The sequence below is a fragment of the Lycorma delicatula genome, chromosome 2 (assembly GCF_047948215.1).
Source record: "Lycorma delicatula isolate Av1 chromosome 2, ASM4794821v1, whole genome shotgun sequence".
Classification (NCBI taxonomy): Eukaryota; Metazoa; Arthropoda; class Insecta; order Hemiptera; family Fulgoridae; genus Lycorma; species Lycorma delicatula.
In genome coordinates, this window is record NC_134456.1 from 50109635 (window position 1) to 50133839 (window position 24205).

Below are 24205 nucleotides of genomic sequence, written 5' to 3' on the forward strand. Positions count from 1 at the left end.
TACTTATAGACGTACGACATATTTTATGTCGTATTTCTCTAGTAGCTGTTTAAAATTTTTCAAAACTTGTACATCAATTTTTTATTATTACCATCTAGAGGACTTGCCGGTTTTTTATTGTTATTAACACTTACATTTGTACCGAGTTTATCTACTAACTTTCTAAGGTAGCTTCTTGAAACAGGACGATGAGGAAGAAGATTGTTAAAGCATTATTTTTTCGTGACTTGTATTACTTGCTCCAAAAATAATTTTTTTTCCAAGTTATATGCCACTGTGACAAAGACCTCATAAAGGAATCAATGTATGCTTACTGCTGGAGTACCACGAATTTTAGTCGATTCTTCGCGTACTAGATATGTCTCCTTCACATTCTTCTGCCATTCTTCATGTGAACTCCACTCTTCAGTTGGTTTAACTTCTATACAACCTGGTCATACCATCTTAATTTTGGTCGGCCGAGCGGTCTTCTTCCCTCCGGTATAGCCCTCATCATTTCTATTAGTCGTGTTCCTTCTTTTCTTCTCAACACAAGACCCAGCTAACTTATCCCTCTTGTTTTAATCGTAGTTATAATACAAGGATGTTTATACAACCATCTTGGTTCTCTGATTTTTTCTTACCTTCTATGCTCCTCCTTCCTCAATAGGAATCCATCATTTTCTTAATATTTTATTATGAAAGACTACTAGTCGTTTTTCATTATTCTTTGATGATCCAAGTTTCACTGCCGTACCTCAGAACAGGTTCAGTATTAGTTTTCTACTTTTGACATACGAGATAACGTTTTTGTAGATATCAGCTTTACATGTTTTATATTTTTGTAAAACGTAATGTTGATATTATAACCCACAGATGAGTGTGAGTGCACATTCTCCATGTGAAAACGGTAATTAATTAATCTTTATCTAGATAAATGATAAAGATAATTGATTAATCTATTTTCTTTGATTAATTTTTATCTAGATCTGCTTAAAACTATCGTAAAATCCGTACCTCATATGTACGGATTTACATATTTCTTGGCCTACGCTATTCCCTTTGATTTAATTCATTTCATAATTCACAGAATACGCCTGACTCGTAGCAATATTAGATACTTTTAATTCCTATTATGTAGAGGCAGCGGGAATACTAGACTCGCAAGGTAATGATTTATATTAGCTTTCATTTAATATATTACAGCTTTTTGTCAAGAATCATGTACAGAAACAAGTAGTTCCGTCGGGCGCTGAATAATAACAGAAAGTAGCCCATTGAACGTATTACGAAATACGTTCCCTGGGCTCCTGATTTTCTGTATAAACACGTAGATATTTTATGTTTTGATATTTGTATTGTGAGCTATTTTAATCTATCTGAAATATGCTGGCCTACTAGAAGTCTTTCTGCAGATATTGGCTTTTATGCTAAATGTTGACATGATGAACTTAGACATTTTTACACACGAAACAACGAATCCTTCCTTCTTAAATAACGGTTTGGATTTAATTTTGACTAACTGTAGGATTTTCACTAGGGATGCTGTGGCTCTTGTTTACCCTGGTAAGTTCCATCCTCCATTTGAAATTGAGTTCCTTGAAGTCGCAATCGTGATGTAGCGGAAACGATCCTGGTTTTCCGCTATGATCGTGGTGACTATCCTGCGTTGTACGATGAAGTGAGGTTTGCTGATTGGTGTAATATTCTCTTAACCAACGATCTGGAAGAATCGGTTCTGGGTTTACAGAAAATAATTACTGCAGCGATTGATAAACATGTTTCTGCCTCTCGTCCTAAGTCAAACAAATTTCCACCTTGGTTCAATAGAAACATTCTTAATCTTCTCAAGAGGAAGAAGGCAGCTCATCGCAGGTTTAAATCTTCTCGTCTGTCGGATGATTATTTCTTATTTTCTCGCTTGCGTATAGATGTTAAGCACGCAATAGCGGATGCCAGAGTGGTTTGGGCTCGGAAGTATGAATTTGACCTTTGTCCGAGGAGTTTTGGAAATATATTTCTCGACAGAAATCTAACTCTGGGGACTCCGGCCTCCACTGTCGATGGACGGACTACTTCTGATCCTCGGTTGATTTGTCAGCATTTTGGTGGAATATTTTTAATCAGTATACCAAGACTTTCCTGCGCAAACTACATCTGGTAACGCCTGTATCAACAACCATCAGATTCTTGACATTCCGATGATTTCATCTTCTGAAGTATTCAGTGATATAAACAATCTTAACGCTAAATCGACGGTCGGCTTGGATCGGATTCCCGCGTTCGTTATCAAAGGTTTAAATGAGATTATTTCTCCTATCCTGGCTTCCCTGTTTAATTAGAGCTACTCATCTTCTTCTTTTCCTCCCCTATGGAAGCACGCAGTTATTACTCTTGTACCTAAGCCTGGTATCCCTTCTCCAGATAATTTCAGACGTATTTCTGTCCTCGGTACCTTTTCCAAAATTTTCGAGAGGATTCTATTTGGGCATATATATGTTCTCCCAATGTTATTGTCATTTCAGCATGGATTTATTAAAGATCACTCACCAGCTTTTAATTTGACCGCCTTTTTGCAGGATTAAGTTAATGCAATTGAGCGTAGGGGTCAAGTAGATGTGATATATTTTGATATATATCACATATATATCAAAATATATATGAAGACCGAGAACTTCGGCTTCAGTGATCGTCTTAATGATTGGCTGTCCTCTTATCTTCATAACAGGCGCTTTTCGGTGCGTTTTGGTGGCCAGATGTCTGAGGAATCCTTGGTTAAATCTGGAGTGCCCCAGGGCTCTGTTTTGGGTCCCCTTCTTTTTATTATTTTTATAAATGATATCGGGGATCTTTTGACATGCAATTTTCAGATGTTTGCGGATGACATCAAAATATATTGTCCGATCAGGAATAGTATGGATCACCTGCTGCTACAATTGAATATTAACAGAGTTGTTGAATGGGCTATCTGCCCACTGAGCACTTTTAGTAAAAGAAGCAAATAAAACTAAATAAATTAAATCATGAAATTTTCGGAAGACCGAAACGTTTGACTTTATCTCGTAAAACGTCAAACTCCGTTTTCAGCTATAAAATTGGTACACACGCTATTGTCGCTTAAACATTGGTTGACGACCTCGGGGTTTTATTTGACACGAAATTGTATTATCACGAATATGTTACTCGGATTGTCAATAAAGCATGCCGGGACCTTGGTCTTGTCCTTTGGATTTGTAGACGTTTTAACAATATTTCCACTTGTAACCTGCTATACAAATCTTTGGTGAGGAGTCACTTGGAGTACCCGATCGTAGTGTGGAATAATACATGAGTTTTTACCTGTGATCTGGTTGAGGGTGTTCAGAATAGATTCTTGAACTGGATGCGTTTCAAGTTTAGAGATTGTTTTGTTGACACTGGTAGAGAAGATACGTTGAGGCAATTAGACCTTTCCAAATTGTCTGAAGAACATACTTTGATATGGTTTTCTTTTATAAAGCTCTATCCAATAAACTTCCGAGGCATTACCAAGTTGTCTTACAAACCAGGCCAGGTCAGTGAGGTCTTTTAGACAATTTGTGACACCGGTTGGTTCTACCGTGTCTTCGATTGAGCGGTGTACCAGCATTGCAGTGAAGTTCCAGGATAGGCTAAGCTTTTGGAAGATGAGAAGACCTTCATTAAAAATTTGAGAGGGTTACGTAGCGATGGCTTATTATCCTTAGAAGTGTTATAGTAGAGGCGAAACATGAAATTATAATTAAAAAATTCTTTAGCCTGTTCTTTGACTTTCTTCGAAATTATAACTCGGAAATTAATGTTCGTTCACTTTTATGATTTTGAAATTCTTGTTATTTTTAAAAGATAGTTACTTATAAATTATTATTGTATTTGAAATGTATTAGTATTAATATTGTGTTCTTAATTTTGTATATTTTCATCTATGTGTTTTTATTATCACTCCATAACTACCATAATTAAGACTGTAATTATTATTTTTGTTGTATTTGAATTTATAATTGTTATTATTATTGTATTTTAAATTTATATGTGAGTTGTTGACTTATAACTATTGTTATGAAATTGTGATTGTTGTATATGTTTTTGTGTAATGTGCAACATACAAAGGCTTTATATAGCCGTTCTGTTGCGCAAACAAAACAAATAAACAAATTATTATTATTATTATAGCATCTTGTCTGATGGTGAGTAAAGATGTTTGAGAGAGGAAAGAGGAGTTTAGTTGGTAATCTAATATTAAATTTCATTAAACTTACATCACCGCCGTATTCATCGTCAGTTCTTATCATCATCCTCAACGTCGTCATTATTAGGAGTATTTACCGTCATCGTTTTCCTCCTTAAATTTCCTTCGTGTTATTGATGATATTTACAGTAACTACTAAATGATGCCGCTGCTGCTGCTTATAATGATGATGAGAAAGGTACTCTGTACAATTTCCACGATGGAGCTGGTTTAGATTGTAAAGGGGATGCAGTCGATATTTGTGTAAGTTATAAGCGTATAATATTGTGTGAAACGGTTGCTGTTTTAAATTGCATCTACCTCGTCTATTCCCTTCTCGTTTACATCAATAATCGGTAGAGTATCGTATCGCTGCAGAGAAAAACTTTTTTCACTGCTTCCGTATTTCTGTTTGCTCGGGCTCTCATCCACTTGACTCATATCATGCTATGCTCGATCATTATAAAATAGGTGTTCTTGATAAAACCCTGCTATAATTAAAATGTAGACTGATTTCCTCGGATCGATATTTTAATTGACATTGGAAAATTTCCTCTGTTCCACTTAAACATATCCGTTTATTCATTAACGATTTATTTTAATTGTAATACAAATTTTTTTTTAATAAATTATTTTAGCGATGATTAATATGATTATTACGCATAATTATTTTTTTTTATTCGTCTGAATAAAGTTGAAAAAATGATTCTCTTTTATTGCTCGACCACACCAATATGTGGCATGTGGTATGTTTGTAACTTTAGAATGACACTACCAATATTTATGAAATAAATATCAAGGTACTTGATCATCTAGTGAATTTGAGACAATTTGAAACAAAATAGTGAGCGGTAGTGTAATTTTTTACAACCTGGTAAAAATTATTGAAAATTCATGGATTAGGGTGTAAAGTTAACGTACGTGAAACATGGATTTAAAAAAGTACAGTATTTATTTAAAAGCGGATTTAAAATGTACAAGTAGGGTTCAGGAATAATATTCTGCTAGAGATATAAATGCTTAAAAATTGTATACTGTACTACAAATAATCGAGAATATAATAACAAAACAAAATTTAACAAATTGGAACTTATAAAAAATCATATGTAAGTTTGATTTGAATGAGCAGTTAAAAATATGTAGCAACTGAGAAAATGAAAGTTTATTCAGAAATTTCAACTGAAAAAATAAAATAAAAATTTTTCAACTGAAAAACTTTTATACGATTTCTAAAAACAAAAACATTAGAACTGCACGTGAATCGCATGCAACTTTTTATCTTCCTCCTCTTTACTTACCGTTTTCTGTTTTAAAGTGTAATATGTCTTACGGAATGTGTGTTTGATGTTTTTAATTTTTATAAGCTAATTTAAATAAAGAGATTTCATTTCTTTTAAAACACTTAAAACTCGTATTCCTAATTATAAAGAGGGTTGGTTTAATGATAGAGTTGACAGCGCCATAACCTAGAAAACTGCTTTACTTTGTTTTATTTCTTGATATTTTAATTCTATGTTTATTTTATTTTTAAAGTTATTTCTTTAGAAAAAATCAACATAACTATATTACAAATAACAATACACCTCAACATATCTACTTATGCAAAAGAGATCTAAATTTTTGCTTCAGAGTATCATTCAAGACTCAATAACCATCCATTTGTTCTGAAAATTAATAACATTTGGACAACAGTGATGATGATCCTCAACGTTTACGGTACCGCAGCGTTTACATCCTATTGATTTTTTTTTTTAAATTCAAGACTTTTTAGAACTTAATAGACGTAAATTGCTGTTGGGGTCCTTCAAGACATCTACGATCATTCACCTCATTTATTCATTGTCCCGAACAGATTATAAATATTCAGTAAAGTTAGAAAGAAAAAAAAATTACTTAGGTATATAATATATACCATAATCTGACTTGCATTAGATTAATTTTTTATTTCTAGAAAGAAGTTTTAAAGGTTTTAAACGAAATTTAAAGACGTGCCCTTTAACAGAAAAAATTGTTGCTCTGTACGTACCTTTTTAATAATTCGAATTAGATACACCTGAGTTTTCCTCAAACTCGTTTAATGTGTAATTTAAATATGTACTCATGTAGGCTATTAACACAATTTACGCCCTCAATATTATTATTTTATTTTGTATCGATTTTTTCCATTTTTAACATAGCTGTATCATTTTTTAATACATGCTCGGTTATACTGTTCTGATGAAACACAAATTTTATTATGAATGGAACAGCTATTTTATTATCAGTATGTAAATTTGTGGCACGTGTCAAGGCGTTGAAGTGATTTAAAGAATTTATTGCTCACCGTGAAAAAAGAAAACGATAGAAGATAATTTTATAAGTAATAAAAATTGTGTTGATAATCAATTTTAAACTAGTCCTTACATCTAACTCGCAATTTCGTGAAAAAAAGATATCGTGACCGAAAAACAAACCAAATTAAAACTGTTAATTATTCTATTAGATCTTTAGAAAATATAACAACATATCTAAAGAATGAGTTAATTAATTATTTATTAATGAAGAAGAGGAAAATTTCTGATGGCAAGATTATGTACCCTTAAAATTAATTTAGGAGTTTTATAACAATAAATTATATTTTTAATATTTACTTTTTTAATTGAAATTTATCTACACACTTTATTTATCACTTGCAAAAATCCTTTTATTGTTTTTATCTTAAAATGACAATTTTACTTTTTCATTATTAAATTAAAATTTTCATATTTGCAATTATGCCTATGAAAATGTGAGTTACTTTTATTTAAGTTTATTTTTATTCTGCTTGTAAACGTGTAATTTTATCCTTTAGGTATGCTACATTTTATCTTTCTAGTTTCTATAGTTTTCGAGTTATGGGGGTGTAAAATATGTTTAAAAAGGTTTCTATTTAGTAACTATGCTAATTTTAATTTGCATATTTTTTTCACAAATTTAAATGAAAAACTGTGTATTTGCATTTTTCTACTAGTGACAACGGATTACAAAGAAATAATTTATTGTTTGTGAAGCCCTAAAATAATTTAAGAGCTAAAGAATCCCGTCGTCATAGATCATTCACAGACATTTTCTAGTTGCATCAATTGTAATGCAACTAAGTGAAAGAGGTAAACATATAAAATTGATATAGAAGAGGTAAAAATATTGGCATTAATCGTCAGTCTCCATAGCGGAGTGGTAGTATCTCGGTCTTTCATCCGTTGGTTCCGGGTTCGAATCCTGTCAGACATAGCATTTTCCATGCGCTAAAAATTCCATTTCCATATCCCCACGTACAAGCCTCAAAGGTGCTTGATTACCTGTTTAAATAAACACTAACTTATTATTATTATCATTCGTTTATTACTATAATAATACAAATATTCTAATTAGTAATGACAATTTTGACAAACGAAAAATTTTAAACTATTGTAAACAGGGTTACAGTTAGTGATTTTTAATAGTAATCGAGTCGAACTATAAATTTATTTACGGGTTCTTTTTGCTACAGTGGGTTTTTAAAACCGAAACAACTCTCTCTTCTTTTTAAATTTCGATTTTTTAATTGTTCTTGTATGTGAGAAAATGTGCATAAAGTTACCTACGACCTGGTAACTTTGCTTTTAACTCAGTGATGTATCCTACAATGATGCCGATCTTTGTTGCATATCGATTTCCATTTTGTAATTGTAAAAATTTAATTATTTATAATAATTTATTATTCTTAAAGAGAAATAATTTTTTTTAATTTATTTATTTTTTAATAATTTATTTATTTATTTTTTTTACTTTTAAGGAGACCGATCTTCTTAATGTATAAAGTTAAGTGGGTTATGTTTCAACTAAAAAAATTCATTTTACCTTCATATTTATTTTATATATATGTATATATAATTCCACTATTTGTGTGTGTGTGTGTGTGTGTGTGTGTGCGTATGTGTGAATGTGTGTGTATGTGGGTGTGTTCGCAAGCACGTGTGTATAGGGAGTGTGTATAACGGATTTGAATACTAGATCGTGGATACTGGTGTTCTTTGGTGGTTGGGTTTCAATTAACCACACATTTCAGGAATGGTCAAACTGAGACTGTACAAGACTACACTTCATTTACACTCACACATATCCTTATTCATCCTTTGAACCATTATCTGAATGGTAATTACCGGAGGCTAAAACAGGAAAAAGAAAGGGGGGGTGTTTAAGGTTGTCTATTATATATTTTTAAACTTCTTGGATTAGTTGCTGTGTTATGATTTAAAAATTACAGTAATTTCAATATAAAAAAAACAAATGCCTACTTTTTAAAAATTTGTCCTGTAGATTTGTTTATAAATACATACTCTGATAAATGTTGTTAGGCAAAAATAAAGAAGTTGTTTGACAGGTTTAAATTTAAATATTTATAAAATAATATTTGAACATATTTAAATGATTTGGTGACCATTAAAATTAGTAATGAGTTACTATAATCACAAAAAAGTATCAATTACTTTATTTAGTAATCTATTTTTTATTGGAAACACTGAACTGCTAATTCTTTCATTAGCAATACGATTATGTAATTATTCAATATTGATAAATTTCATGTTAGTAGTAGAATAGTATACCTGGTATTTGATCCTTTCATAAATCTCTTTGTATATTTCTTCCATACCCAAGAAAACAAAATATTATTTTTTGGTAGTTATGATATAAAAATGTAAGAAAAAATAACCTGGTTTGTATAAATACAATTCAAGTATAGGGTTAGAATACCCTGTGTAAATTGAATAAGAAATAGAGAAAAAGGAAAAACTGCCCTGAGCATCAGTATAAGAAATGTTAGATGTAAGGTAGTAACAAAGTCTGGAACATGAAATCCAAACATATGAGAGGGAGTGAATAAAATGACAGAAATATATGTCTGATTTCAATGTATAATAGTTTGGTTCATTCGTGTCACCATTCTCCACAGCGGCTCAACAGTCACTCCCTTGATAAATCCTTTTTTTTTCTTTTCATGGAGAAGATTCATGTGCATTATAGTATACCTTTGTGATGTTCCATTTATTTAATAACATTGAGACAATTTAATTTATAAGCTGCTCTTAATTAATTTATAAGCCTGTATATTTGGGACTAATAATAGCTGTACATTTTTGATCGTGATAAACGTTTATTTTTTGACAACTATAAATATGTATTATTTAATTCTACGCTCATACTTACTTACTTTCAAATTAAGAAATCACACTTATTAGCTGTTGCTGCATCATATTTCTAAATAATTATCTCATCAACTGCGAGTAATTTTTGTTTTCCCAGTTGTTTTACAATGTGTCACATGAAGAAAATTACTTCTTTCAACAGCTATTAGTATCTTATTTATAAACAAATTTAGCTGTAATTTCTAATGGTCCCTAAAACAAATTTGAAATAAATACCATAATATATAAATTTTTTCTTCATAAAAACAGTGATATTTGAAACTAAATCTTCAGTACACAATAGTTTAAGAAATTTATTTTGTAGTAAAACAATTACCACTTTTGGTAAAACAAGTTAAAAATTTAACTTGTTGAAAGTGAAATACATAACTGAAACATGAAATATTAAATACTACTTGTTTAATTGAAATGTTTAGGCTGATTCCTGCTCTTGCGCAGGTATTACCCAGTATCTCAACAGTAATGGTTGTGTATTTACAATAATTATGTTGATCCGAACAACCCGTAATAGTATAATCATAGGAATTATTCTATTTGTTTATGTTTGGTCTGGTGCTGTTTTGGATGACCCGACAAGTTCAAACACAATCTCATTGTTGAGAATATTAACAAATGTTGTAGTTTCATTGTTGAGAATACTAATAAATGCTGTATTTAGGTGTGAGTGCATGTTTGTATGAGCATCAATAAATGTATTTAGTCCATTTTGAATAATGGATAAATAGATTAACTGCCTGGTAATTTACTTGTCCACGACCAACATCCTTATCACTGACAGGCTTTCACCAAATGATTGGTAAAACGTTTATTTATTATATATATATATATAATATAAATAGACTATTTTTTTATAATTTTTTTGGCAGCAACATTAGCCAAAAATTATCAGTCTTCCTGGAAACTTTATTTTAATTTGTTATTTACAACATTAGTAGTGAGAAATGAAAATTTAAAATATGACATTTCAAAATTAATCAATGTAAATCTTTGTCTTATTATTTATTGTTTATTTTCTACTGAAAAAGATATGGGCTATATCAAGGATTTTTTATTTTTAAAATTTCATCTATATTAAATATATATTATTTGCATGTTTATTAATTTAGCTTTGCAAATGTTATTTTTAATAATTTATGTTTTATACAATATTTATCAGTATTTATGATCATCACTTTTTTTTAAATACTTATAAATAAATGCTACCAATCATAATGTGCATTATTGAGTTCATATCAGTTTCAATGACACAGATTGTGTCCAATGTTTAAGACATTTACAGCGATAACAAGACCCGTAAAAAGCACTGTAAGTAGGAAACTGAAAATATAAAAATTGAGGTTTAGAATACATATTTATGATACATATTTAACGTAGCTGCCCAGTACTGTTGTGAAAGTTGTAGACTGATACAATGGCATCTTTCTTGTCAGAATTTTAAAATAGGTTATTTTTACTGTTCATGTTACTAGTTTAACTATAATAGTTTTGAAAATGACTTTGATTGAATTGACCTCTCGGTAGGTATTCCATGAAAATGGTTTAGTAAGAAATCAAGCACAACAAAATGTGCAAGATCTAATTTGGAAAAATATATCAAATTGATAATTCTGAGCACTCAGCTATCTCTTCAATTTTTCGCAGTTTAGGTAATAATAATTTACTGATGGTGTTTGACTAAATCTGCAGAAATATAAATCATAAAATAGCTTGTCTAGTTTAGTTGGATTTGAAAAGCTGGAATTTATTGTGTTCGATAACTGTTTATCCTGGATATTTCATGCGAATGTTGTGCACATATGCGCACATCTGTTTTAACTTTTATAGTCACATAATAATAAGATTGATATTATAATTTATTTTAAAATAAACAAAAGTATAATTCCATTTGCTACAAAATCTCATAAAATCCTATTTTCTCCTGCTTAATATTGTTTATTTAAGTAACGACAGATTTAATAGTAGATTTTTTATTATCTTTCCATTTATAAAATTCCCTTATTTAAATTTTTTTGTTATTTGCAGGTTGCTATAAAGAGCTTCCACCTACAAACCGTCGACTACAGTACAGAAGGCATAGTGATGCTAAACAGAAGTTGGTCAGAGAAAAGTTCCTAAAAATTTGGTATGCATTGTAAAATATTATTTTATTTAAATCTGTAGAAGATTAATTAATATTAATGACTTATTTTTGTCACCATTTCTTTCTCTTTTTTTAGGTCCATCAAAAGTCATGTGTAACAATAATTTAATTTTATGTCAGTACTTATTTAACACATTCCCCAATAGTATTTGCTAATCTCTTACATGATTAAAGTTAATTTAAAATGAATATTATCACAAGTATGATCTTATAATATTCAGTTATTTATTTCATTTAGCAATATTTGGTAAATACAGATGTCATATAGTCCTTCCATTCCTTTATTGAATGCACAGCAGAGCCAGATAATCTTTAAAGTAGATAAGGTTATGGTTCAGCTCTATACATATCAGCTCAAAAAACCTTTTTTTGAATACACCTTTCCCTTTGAATGTTTTAGCCTGTTCTATCAGGCTAAACCAGGACCTATTTCTGGGAGAAAGAATGCTCAAAAATTATGTTTCTTTGGTTTTGAAGGATGTCATATTCCAGGAGTAAATACCAACCAATCTTATTTGATTGCTGATATAACTTACGGAGTGGGTTTAAACAATAAATAAATTTAAAAAATATCCCTTTCAGCGTGCTGGAAGGCAGAGGTAGAGTTCACCAGAGCTAAGTAGGGGATAAAAAAGATTTCTACTTTAAAGTTAAGAAAAACTTCAAATTTACTCAATACAACAATGGTTGAATTTGAAAAAATTTTCACATGTTTAGCATACGACAAGCCCCATCTTCTTACAATTCCAGTAACATTTTAGTCATTGCTTGCTGTAAGGGTTGGCCACATTAAAACTTGTTTCAGACAAACACTTTAGGTATTGTTTAGAAGGCTAACAACCAATTTAAACCAATTCGATACTGTGCCTATTAAGGGAGGTATGATTTTTTTTTGTCTTTGAAACCCCATTTTTTCCACCCCCATGACCAATGATTGTTGATATCAAAAACCTTTACTTAGATACGTTTTAGGCCCTTATCCAAATAACAGCAAAAACTTTAAATGAATATGATAGTTTACTTAATAAGAAAGTTATAGCAATATTTAGTTTTTTCAAAAAAGCTACCCCATTTCCATCCTCATGGTCCAGTTTTGGCCATTAACAAACACAACCGAGATTTTGGGTTGAGTTATTTTTAAGAAACAATTTAAAATGGTTGGCGCATAATTATGGTAGTTAACATGTTCACAAGAATGTGAAATATATATATGAATAAATGTATATATAAACTGTTTATATATAAATGTATATATAAACTGTTTATATATAAATGTATATATAGATCCCAAAACCACTGTCAGCTTTTTAGCTGATGGTTGTTTTGGGGTCTGGGGATGTGAAACACGAAGATATGTTGAAATTTTCCAGAAGTCTAATCATGGTACCCATTACTATAGGTAGCTTTCTTATGAAATCTACCTAAAAGTAACAGGGAAGAAAAAGAAAGTACTGTATCTAGTTAATCTAAGTGCACAATATCTAGTTAGGAAGAACTGATCAAATTATAAGGCTTTCCTAATTTAGTTTATGAAGTCATCTAGTGAGATCTTTATTGGGTGATTTAATCTGAGTTGTGTAGAATTTATTTGTGAGGGTTTTTTTTGTCTTCAGTCATTTGACTGGTTTGATGCAGCTCTCCAAGATTCCCTATCTAGTGCTAGTCGTGTCATTTCAGTATACCCTCTACATCCTACATCCCTAACAATTTGTTTTACATATTCCAAACGTGGCCTGCCTACACAATTTTTTCCTTCTCCCTGTCCTTCCAATATTAAAGCGACTATTCCAGGATGCCTTAGTATGTGGCCTATAAGTCTGTCTCTTCTTTCAACTATATTTTTCCAAATGCTATTTTTCTTCATCTATTTGCTGCAATACCTCTTCATTTGTCACTTTATCCACCCATCTGATTTTTAACATTCTCCTATAGCACCACATTTCAAAAGCTTCTAATCTTTTCTTCTCAGATACTCCGATTGTCCAAGTTTCATTCCATATAAAGCGACACTCCAAACATATACTTTCAAAAATCTTTTCCTGACATTTAAATTAATTTTTGATGTAAACAAATTATATTTCTTACTGAAAGCTCGTTTCGCCTGTGCAATTCAGCATTTTATATCACTCCTTCTTTGTCCATCTTTAGTAATTCTACTTTCCAAATTACAAAATTCTTCTACCTCCATAATCTTTTTTCTTCCTATTTTCACATTCAGTGGTCCATCTTCATTATTTCTACTACATTTCACTACTTTTGTTTTGTTCTTGTTTATTTTCATGCAGCAGTTCTTGCGTAGGACTTCATCCATGCCGTTCATTGTTTCTTCTAAATCCTTCTTACTCTCGGCTAGAATTACTATATCATCAGCAAATTATAAAGATATAGCATCTTTATCTTTTAACCTTGAACTGTTACTCCGAATCTAAATTGTTCTTTAACATCATTAACTGCTAGTTCCATGTAAAGATTAAAAAGTAACGGAGATAGGGAACATCCTTGTCGGACTCCCTTTCTTATTACGGCTTCTTTCTTATGTTCTTCAATTATTACTGTTGCTGTTTGGTTCCTGCACATGTTAGCAATTGTTCTTCTATCTCTGTATTTGAACCCTAATTTTTTTAAATGCTGCACATTTTATTCCATATCGAATGCCTTTTATCGAATGTTATCGAATGCCTTTTCTAGGTCTATAACGCCAAGTATGTTGGTTTGTTTTTCTTTAATCTTCCTTCTACTATTAATCTGAAAATTGCTTCCCTTGTCCCTATACTTTTCCTGAAACCAAATTGGTCTTCTCCTAACACTTCCTCCACTCTCCTCTCAATTCTTCTGTATAGAATTCTAGTTAAGATTTTTGATGCATGACTAGTTAAACTAATTGTTCTGTATTCTTCACATTTTTCTGCCCCTGCTTTCTTTGGTATCATGACTATAACACTTTTTTTGAAGTCTGACGGAACTTCCTCTTTTTCATAAATATTACACACCAGTTTGTATAATCTATCAATCGCTTCCTCACCTGCACTGCGCAGTAATTCTACAGGTATTCCGTCTATTCCAGGAGCCTCTCTGCCATTTAAATCTTTTAATGCTCTCTTAAATTCAGATCTCAGTACTGTTTCTCCCATTTCATCCTCTTCAACTTCCTCTTCTTCCTCTATAACACCATTTTCTAATTCATTTCCTCCATATAACTCTTCAATATATTCCACCCATCTATCGACTTTACCTTTCGTGTTATATATTGGTGTACCATCTTTGTTTAACACATTATTAGATTTTAATTTATGTACCCCAAAATTTTCCTTAACTTTCCTGTATGCTCCGTCTATTTTACCAATGTTCATTTCTCTTTCCACTTCTGAACACTTTTCTTTAATCCACTCTTCTTTCGCCAGTTTGCACTTCCTGTTTATAGCGTTTCTTAATTGCCGATAGTTCCTTTTACTTTCTTCATCACTAGCATTCTTATATTTTCTACGTTCATCCATCAGCTGCAATATATCGTCTGAAACCCAAGGTTTTCTACCAGTTCTCTTTATTCCGCCTAAGTTTGCTTCTGCTGATTTAAGAATTTCCTTTTTAACATTCTCCCATTCTTCTTCTACATTTTCTACCTTATCTTTTTTACTCAGACCTCTTGCGATGTCCTCCTCAAAAATCTTCTTTACCTCGTCTTCCTTAAGCTTCTCCAAATTCCACCAATTCATCTGACACCTTTTCTTCAGGTTTTTAAACCCCAATCTACATTTCATTATCACCAAATTATGGTCGCTATCAATGTCTGCTCCAGGGTAAGTTTTGCAGTCAACGAGTTGATTTCTAAATCTTTGCTTAACCATGATATAATCTATCTGATACCTTGCAGTATCACCTGGCTTTTTCCAAGTGTATATTCTTCTATTATGATTTTTAAATTGGGTGTTGGCAATTACTAAATTATACTTCGTGCAAAACTCTATAAGTCGGTCCCCTCTTTCATTCCTTTTGCCCAGCTCGTATTCACCCACTATATTTCCTTCCTTGCCTTTTCCAATGCTTGCATTCCAATCTCCAACTATTATTAAATTTTCATCTCCTTTTATGTGTTTAGTTGCTTCATCAATCTCTTCGTATACCTCATCATCATCATGGGTGCTTGTAGGCATATAGACGTTAACAATCGTTGTCGGTTTAGTTTTGATTTTATCCTTTTTACAATGATTCTATCGCTATGCGTTTTGAAATACTCTACTCTCTTCCTTATCTTCTTGTTCATTATGAAACCTACTCCTGCCTGCCCATTATTTGAAGCTGAGTTAATTATTCTAAAATCACCTGACCAAAAGTCGCCTTCCTCTTCCCACCGAACCTCACTAAGTCCTACTACATCCACATTTATCCTATCCATTTCCCTTTTTAAATTTTCTAGCCTACCAACCTTTTTTAAACTTCTAACATTACATGCTCCGACTCGTAGAATGTTATTTTTTAATTTTCTGGTGACCCCCTTCCTTAGTAGTCCCCACCCGGAGATCCGAACGGGGGACTAGTTTACCTCCGGAATATTTTACCAAGGAAGGCGCCTTATCATTGCTATATGAAAATGCAGAGAGCCACATTTTCTTGGAAAAAAAGCAGCTGTAGTTTTCCATTGCTTTCAGTTGCGCAGTACTCAGAGGACTGAGTGATGTTGATATGGCCGTTTGAGTCATTCTGACTCACGCCCCTAACAACTACTGAAAAAGCTGCTGCCCTCTTTCAGGAATCATTCCTTAGTCTGGCTCTCAACAGATACCTCTCTGATATGGTTGCACCTTCGATCCAGCTACTCTGTATCCCTGATCACTCAAGCCCCCTCACCAACGGCAAGGTCTCGTGATTCATAGAGGAGGCTTGTGAGGGTTAGATTCTCTATTCTTTGATTACTTTCTCAGAAATTCATTGTTTGGCTGCAGTTTTAAATAGGGTTATGCTGACTTTCCCTGTTACTTGGGGGTGCAATAAATAATATTTCAGCATTGTTCTTTGAATGAAAAATCAGTCATCTCAATACCATTCTTCTTGAAGTCCTTACACTGATTGTATCCTTTTGACTTAGTTAAAAGGTCATCTAAAAGTCAAAAAAAAAAAAAAGGTGCAATGATTATAGATTACCACTGGAAGTGGTCTTATATGCATTTAGTAAAATATTAGAGGTGTCCTTTTACTACTTGAAATTTTTTCTTCAACTATTATTCATGATAAATAAAGTTTGTATTTGTGGGGAAAATAATGAAGACTAAATTTAAGAATGGCTAATGCATTATTTTAATTCTTGGCAATCATAAGAAATAAGTTAAATGAATAAAACTGAAGAAAAATTGGCATTTGTATTGTTAAACTTTTCCAGAATTTAACACTTCCCACAGTGAATTAAATTGAAACTTATATTTATGCTTACAATTTTACTTATTTTATTACCTATATATTTATTTTTTTTAAATAATAATAAATGTTTGGTATCATTTTGATAGATCAGTAAAAGGTCTAAACATTTCCAATGCTATGGAATACTATCCTAAACTATTACAAAATGTATTTAAAAATTCGCATGATAATACTTTGCATTCTCTGAAAATAAATAGTTTTGTATTCAGATTTATCTCTTACCATTTTAATTATAGCTAAAAACTATTTGTCACCTAAACACCTTATTTTCTAAATTGAAAGTCAAATTTAGAGAAAAGGTTTGAGTTTGATAAACATTAAAGATTTTTATTAAATTTCTGTTTTTAGGTGTGTCATTTTTTAACCTTTTGAAGTCTATTCTTAATTTTATTAAAAAAAGATATCCATAAGCTCTCAAAAACTTGTTGTAAAGTAAAAAACACTTTAATTTTTCATTAAATGTTAGCTTTCTGAAGTCAGCTGAAAATTAAAATTAATTGCCCATCTCTTTTATGCCAATGAGATAAAAATATTTATTTAATTTTATATTTATTAAGTGTACTTTTACGTAAAATATGGATAAGTCTAAAAAAAAAAACACCGTTCATGTGAAAAAATCCATTTGCAAGAAATATGAAAATGAAAAATTTGAATCTTGATAAAAATAAGAAAGTGAATGTACAGAAATTATGTAACAAACTAGTATGAAGAGGAAAGCTCTTTGGCATTTAGAAACATGTATTGTATTTTAATCCGAAGTTTTTAAACTAATTTTTTTTTACTTTTTCATTAGAGAATACTTTGAATATCAGAATAGCATCAGATTATATAACATTTAGCCAAAATAGTTCACTAAGCAGTTTCATGATAAATACCTTCAAACAGTCTATAGAGATAATATAACTTTTTGTTCAGAAATTTTTCATCTCAAATTAGCAAAAAAAAAAAACCTTAATTTATACAGTCTTTTTCCTCATTGTAAGTAATTTCTGGTTGATTTTATTCTTAGATAATTTAGTTAATGCGCTTAACTCAAGTTCAGAGAGTTGATTATGATTCTGTGCAGCAATCTCACAAATTCCATTTCTGATTAAAAGGGATAATTTTTTTGTGAAATAAACTCTTTATAAAAAACTTTACAAATTTTGCCTCAGGTCATTAATTTTTCATTTCAAAAAATAATGACAGCCATTAAATTTTTACCATTGATGTAAGGTGTATAAATATTGCTTACCAGTTATTATAATTATTTTACACAGAAAGATATATTGTTATCGGATTTTGTTGTTTTTCTTACATTACTGAAGTTTTTGCAGAAATCTTGAAAGCTGTTTTTTATATTGCTATTTTAGCTAGATTTAAGCTGAATAATTTTTATATGTTAAATTATGAAGAGTTCTTAAAAGTTTGTGGAGGTAATGTAAAGTAAAGCTTGCTATTTTGTGATAATCTATTTTATAGCTATTTTATCATAAATAAAAATCTGTTTCCTACTATCCGGTTATGTGCAGTTTTATTTATTAATTGATGAAATAAGTGAAGTTAAACACAGGCACATCATTATTAGTGGTGATAACTGATTAGTGAATTGACTAGAAAAAAAAGAATAGAATAAACTAATTAATTGGAATAGTGGGTTGTGTTGTAATGATTATTTTCCAGAGTCTGGCTTAAAACAACAAATATACTTTGAGTTCATGGAAACAATTGAAGTAAAATGTTTTTGCAGTCTTTATATCTGTATAACCAAACAACAAACAACTTACGAAAATATGTGTTTGTTCAACGTAATTCCTAAATAAATACTGTATAATGTTTTTTTCTTCTATCTTAATTATATATATGTTATTATTTTGATTTTATAATGAATAAAAACAAATATCACAAATTTTTAAAGTATTATATGTCCAGAAATTAGCTTTTCTTAAATCAATATGGTGGTGGTGAAGTTACCAATACATTATGATTATTATTGTTTAATAAAATGAAAATTGAAGATAATTTTACTGGCCTCATTAATCAACAAACAAATAAATGTTTATGCACTGAATTAATAAAATGTAAAATAAAAACACAGGCCATAATTAAAAAATTAAGAATGTTGGCAACCAGAATTATAATAAACCAAATTCTAATTAATTGAATTAATAAATTTGTGCAAGACTACAATGCTTGAGAGAATAATAAATTAGTTAACAATTTTTTGGCGAGTAAGCTATTTATCAAGTATTTTCAAACGCTGTGACCTGATTCTATAGATTCAGGAAAGTTATAATTTTTTTATATGTAAAGGTTGTTAACTTTCATTGTCTCTCTTGACACTCCTCAAGTAACAAAGAAGAAAATGTAAAATTGAGTTGTTCCAACAGTACTTTTTCAGATGGTGTTATATTGTCAGAACTATTTAAAATATATAGTATCACAGAATCACTTGTCTTCCAGGTCCCTAGCTACTAACCCACCGGGTTGGTCTAGTGGTTAACGCATCTTCCCAAATCAGCTGATTTGGAAGTCGAGAGTTACAGCGTTCAAGTCCTCGTAAAGCCAGATATTTTTACATGGATTTGAATACTAGATCGTGGATACCGGTGTTCTTTGGTGGTTGGGTTTCAATTAACCACACATCTCCTCAGGAATGGTCGAACTGAGAATGTACAAGACTACACTTCTTTTACACTCATACATATCATCCTCATTCATCCTCTGAAGAATTATCTAAACGGTAGTTACCGGAGGCTAAACAGGAAAAAGAAAGAAAAAAGAAAGGTCCCTAGCTGCAGAAAGTAAAAAAAATAATTAAGAATTAAATGTTGTACTACTTCGATATTCTTAAAAATAAACTATCATAATTCTGGAAGTAACAAAAATCATTAATTTGAAAAGGTTTAAGACCCCTTCTCTTTCAGACTCACTACTCGCATTCAGTCAACCAAAAGTTGAAGCACATAATTACTATTTAAATTGTTCTTCTACTAAAACAATCCCCTGGCCTCTAGCTCCTATTAATAAAAATTTGACTTTGCTACACTTAAATTATTCTTTTGCAAAATGCAGTCTTCTTCCAGGGATAAGTAATAAACAAAGTAGTTTAATAGAAGTAGAGTCTTTGCTCACAGGCAGGTTAATTTTTTGTTTAAAATAATATAAGATTAAAAATCAATAGAACTAAAAAGAATGGATGAAAATGACAGGGATTAGCAACCCTTCAAGAAGAAAAATTCAAAGTGCTTCTTGACTAATACAAAATGAATTATGACAGAAATAATTAATTATTAAAGAATGAAATTCACTACGATCAATAAGTACTCATATAATAAATTACAGTGGCTATAAATATTAGTAAAAGTAATCATTACACATTGAATAAAAGTTTATAGTAGAGTGAATGATAAATATCACATAGTTTAAGAATAATGCCCTAGACAACTACTGAGAATACCTTGGTGGGCTGAATAAATTTTCAAAATTTAATTATGAGAATGCAGAGTGGGAAAACTATACCAGTTACTGGTGGAGGAGAAAGGGTTTATATAAAAAAGAAATATTTTCTTGATGTTAGGTATGAGCTTTCCAAGTATCTTAATACTTAGCATTTTGAAATTAGTTCCATTTATTTAAATGTCTACTATCTTATACACTCATAACTCAGTATTTAATGTTAATTATTTACTGCAGCACTCTTGATTTTCATACTAATAAATAAAAGACAAAAGTACCTCTAAAAATATATTTTTGAATATTATACTTGCAGGGTCTTTGGTGATACCATTAGCAGGGTGGCCCAGTCCAGTACTGTTATGAGATGATTTGATTGATAGAACTAGCTGCATCACTATTTTCACTTTTAGCATAATGATTTTTTAGTGTAATTGTCTCTTAGTGAATAAGTTACATGACAGTTAGCTGTTAATCTCTTGAATTTTTATTTTTGCAGTGAGGAGTCAATAAGTGAAGAGGTGCGACAGTGTCTCAGACTGCCATCATTTGATTGTTCAGATTGGGAAGATCATGAGATACTGTTACTGTTACAGTTTATGTTTCTTGATTTTGATCTTCCATCAAAGTTTGACATTGACATGACTACACTGCGCAATTTCTTGTTCCAAGTGTATAAAAATTACAACGAAGTACCTTTTCACAATTTTAGGCATTGTTTCTGCGTAGCACAAATGGTAATTTTCATCATTCATCTTTATTAGGTTAGTATAAAATCCTCACTCAAGTCCAGAACTTCAAGGATTCTCCTAAATAAAGCTTTTCCAAATTTGTTTCCCTTACTTTCTTACCACAAAATCTTTAAAACTTATGTCCTGAAACTAATAGAATATTAAGAAATGCTCAATTCCATTAGTATTTTTTTTTTTTTTATGTAGAATGACTTGTTGCCCTTAGGAGGGAGCCACTTATAATTTTTTGTAATTTTAATTGTCTCATTAACACAAAAATATTGGTACAAAATAAAATCAATCATCCATTTTCTAATCAGAGTTTCATTGAAAAATTTCCCTTTGTGTAAAAATATTATTTGAAAAATAATCAGTGTTTATATACTAGCATATTCTGAAAAAAAAAAATGTTAATGGAGATTAGAAAACAGGAAATTTCTTTATTAAGATGTATTAAAGCTTATAACAATTTTTTCTTTTTGTAATTTACTTTATCAAACTGTATCTCTTGTAACACATAGAACATCTCTCAGAGTAATATCCTGGAAACTGAAGGGTGTGAAGAAGGTAATGACAATGACCTAAACAACATTCAATTTGTTGTTTTATCAAATCACTGAAATTAAACAGCGTTGGGTGTAGTTTCACTAAAGACGGTTAGAATTAACCTGTAACTAATGACCATGGCAGTTAATAGTTCTTGCAAAAAACTAATTGCAATATCTTATAATTTTATTCTGGGCACATTAAATGATCACAGAGTTCAGTATCATTAATATGACATCTGTTTACTATGTTATATTTGATCAATCTTTTATTGTTATCTGTATTTATCATGTAACGTAAAATAATTCTTTTCTTTTACTTAGATTAACATTCTGTGATATGATTAGTTATCATAATTTGACTTTTACAATAATTAAAAAATGCTCTCCTACTCATTTTTGTTTTTTTAATTATGTGGTTTATTTGATTGAATTTTTATTTTATGAAAGGTAAGTTTTTCCATTGACTTAAATATTGATTGTTTTATAATCATAATTGTTAGCCTAAATAATAATAAAAAATTTCTAAATTTTTATGATCCTTCAAAAACACAACTCATGTGCTGCATGATTTGTAAATTATTAATTAAATTTGTACCACTCTACAAACTTCCATGGCAGAGAAATGGTGTCTGTCTTTCCTTTTGAAAGTTCTGAGGTCATATCTCAGTTAGGTGTGGCATTTTCCCACACTATACAATGAATTTCTCATTATACTAACTGAATAGTATAGCTTTAATTAGGAGAAGTCTGTTGTTACTAGAGAATAAAATTGAACATTAGAGAGGATTTAATTAGTCAGACAGGCAAGTACTAATCTGCATTTCTGTTTTAGCAGATTAAAAGCAACTTCATACATCATCAATAGTTATGCTTGTACATATTAATCCAATGCTGTTTGGAATAAATGTGTCTTCTATACTTACTTTACTTTTTCGTGTCCGAGCGATGAGACATTAAAACCTTTGCGACCAGTATTGTGCCACCGAAACACCAGAAGCATTTCCTTGCCACAGATCTTCTAGTGTGCATTTGGTTGGGCAGAGGGTGCATTTTAGGAGATGTTCAGAGTCCTGAATCTCACCGCACTCACAGTTCAGGTCGTTAGGCTCTATTTGACGCCATCTAGCGCGGTTAACTCTGGTTGGTGCAACCTCAGTTCGAAGCCGGTTTAAAGTCACCCACGTTTGCCAGTCCAGGTCATGACCTGGAGGTGTTGGAGCCCTTTTTGGGAACTACGGAGGGGGCTTGATAGATGTAGAGTTCAAAAATCCCTTTCTCGATTTCAGTCTCGGAGGGGGTGGTCGCTCCATCTGGTACATTGTATGTTATGTATCGAAAGATTGTCTGAACCGTTCAACGTACTACTCGGCTTCAGAAATGTGTCTTCTATAAATGTTGGTTTACTCTGGCAAATAAAGAAATAAATATTTTATTCAGAATCAGTATATAATTATATATTACATAGATAATATTAGGAATAGATAAATGTACTACTCCATGGATTAAAATAATAATTGCCCCAGATATGCCTTGAAGGGTAAAAAATCAGTGGAAATCCTTGAACACAGAAGTATAAAATACAGAATTCTTAAATCATAATAAGTAATTATAAAATACAAAAAAGAAAATATATAATCTGCAAATACTTAAAAATAATAATTATATGAAACAACATAATTTATTTTAAATTATTATGAGTAGTAAATAAAATTAACACAGATTTAAAATAATAATTAGGACGCACTAATTGAAAGATATTTGAAAACATATTATTTAAGTTATATCAGATAAAGACAAAGAAAATTCAAGTTTAATTAATTATTTTTATTTAAAAATACTAATTCTACTTTAATAATTGTTCTATTAATATTATTTTTACTTTTCAGAATTTTAATATTAAATTAATTAATTAAAGATGTTTTTGAAAGTTGCTGCAATTTTTAATATGGCATAGAAATATTATAACATTCTTGTGTACTGACATTTGATTTTATGTGGCATGAAAATATTTCTTTGTCTGGTTTGACAATAGTAGTTATTATTTTTTATAAATAACATTTTTAGCAAAAGGAGCACTTGTTAATATAAATGCATGAACTGGTTATGAATTTTTATTTACTAAATATTGTTCTACATTATTTATATGTACTGAAATCTATGATTTGACAGTTCATTTCTTTATCCTTTCTTTGTGGAAAGGATAACCTGTTCACTGTGTTTATAGTTAAATGTGTTTTCAATTGGTTATAACAATGTAATGTTATTAATGCTGTTTCTGTAGTTTGATCATTCTCGTAGTATGTAATCACTCCTGGGTTGGTGTGTTTATCAGTGTGTGTTTTGTTAATATCTCAAATGATCTTTTGTATTTGTGGTTTAGGATCTTGTTTTCTGAAATGTCGATTATTCTGTAGTATGATTTTTGGTTACAAAATTATGTGTTTTCAATCATTATGTGTTTTCAATCACTAGTTTTCTGTCTTCTATTTTATTATGTGTTTAATGTCTAT

General features: G+C 30.6%; 1 protein-coding gene across 1 annotated transcript in view; it reads left to right on the forward strand.

Annotated features, from left to right (window-relative positions):
• The window catches only part of Pde9 (phosphodiesterase 9), a 503564-nt gene that overhangs the window by 443031 nt on the left and 36328 nt on the right, over positions 1 to 24205 (forward strand). Inside the window, exons 9-10 of the mRNA XM_075357846.1 lie at positions 11452 to 11551; positions 20916 to 21153. Of these exons, the coding sequence (XP_075213961.1) occupies positions 11452 to 11551; positions 20916 to 21153 (338 nt within the window). The remainder of the gene's footprint in view (positions 1 to 11451; positions 11552 to 20915; positions 21154 to 24205) is intronic.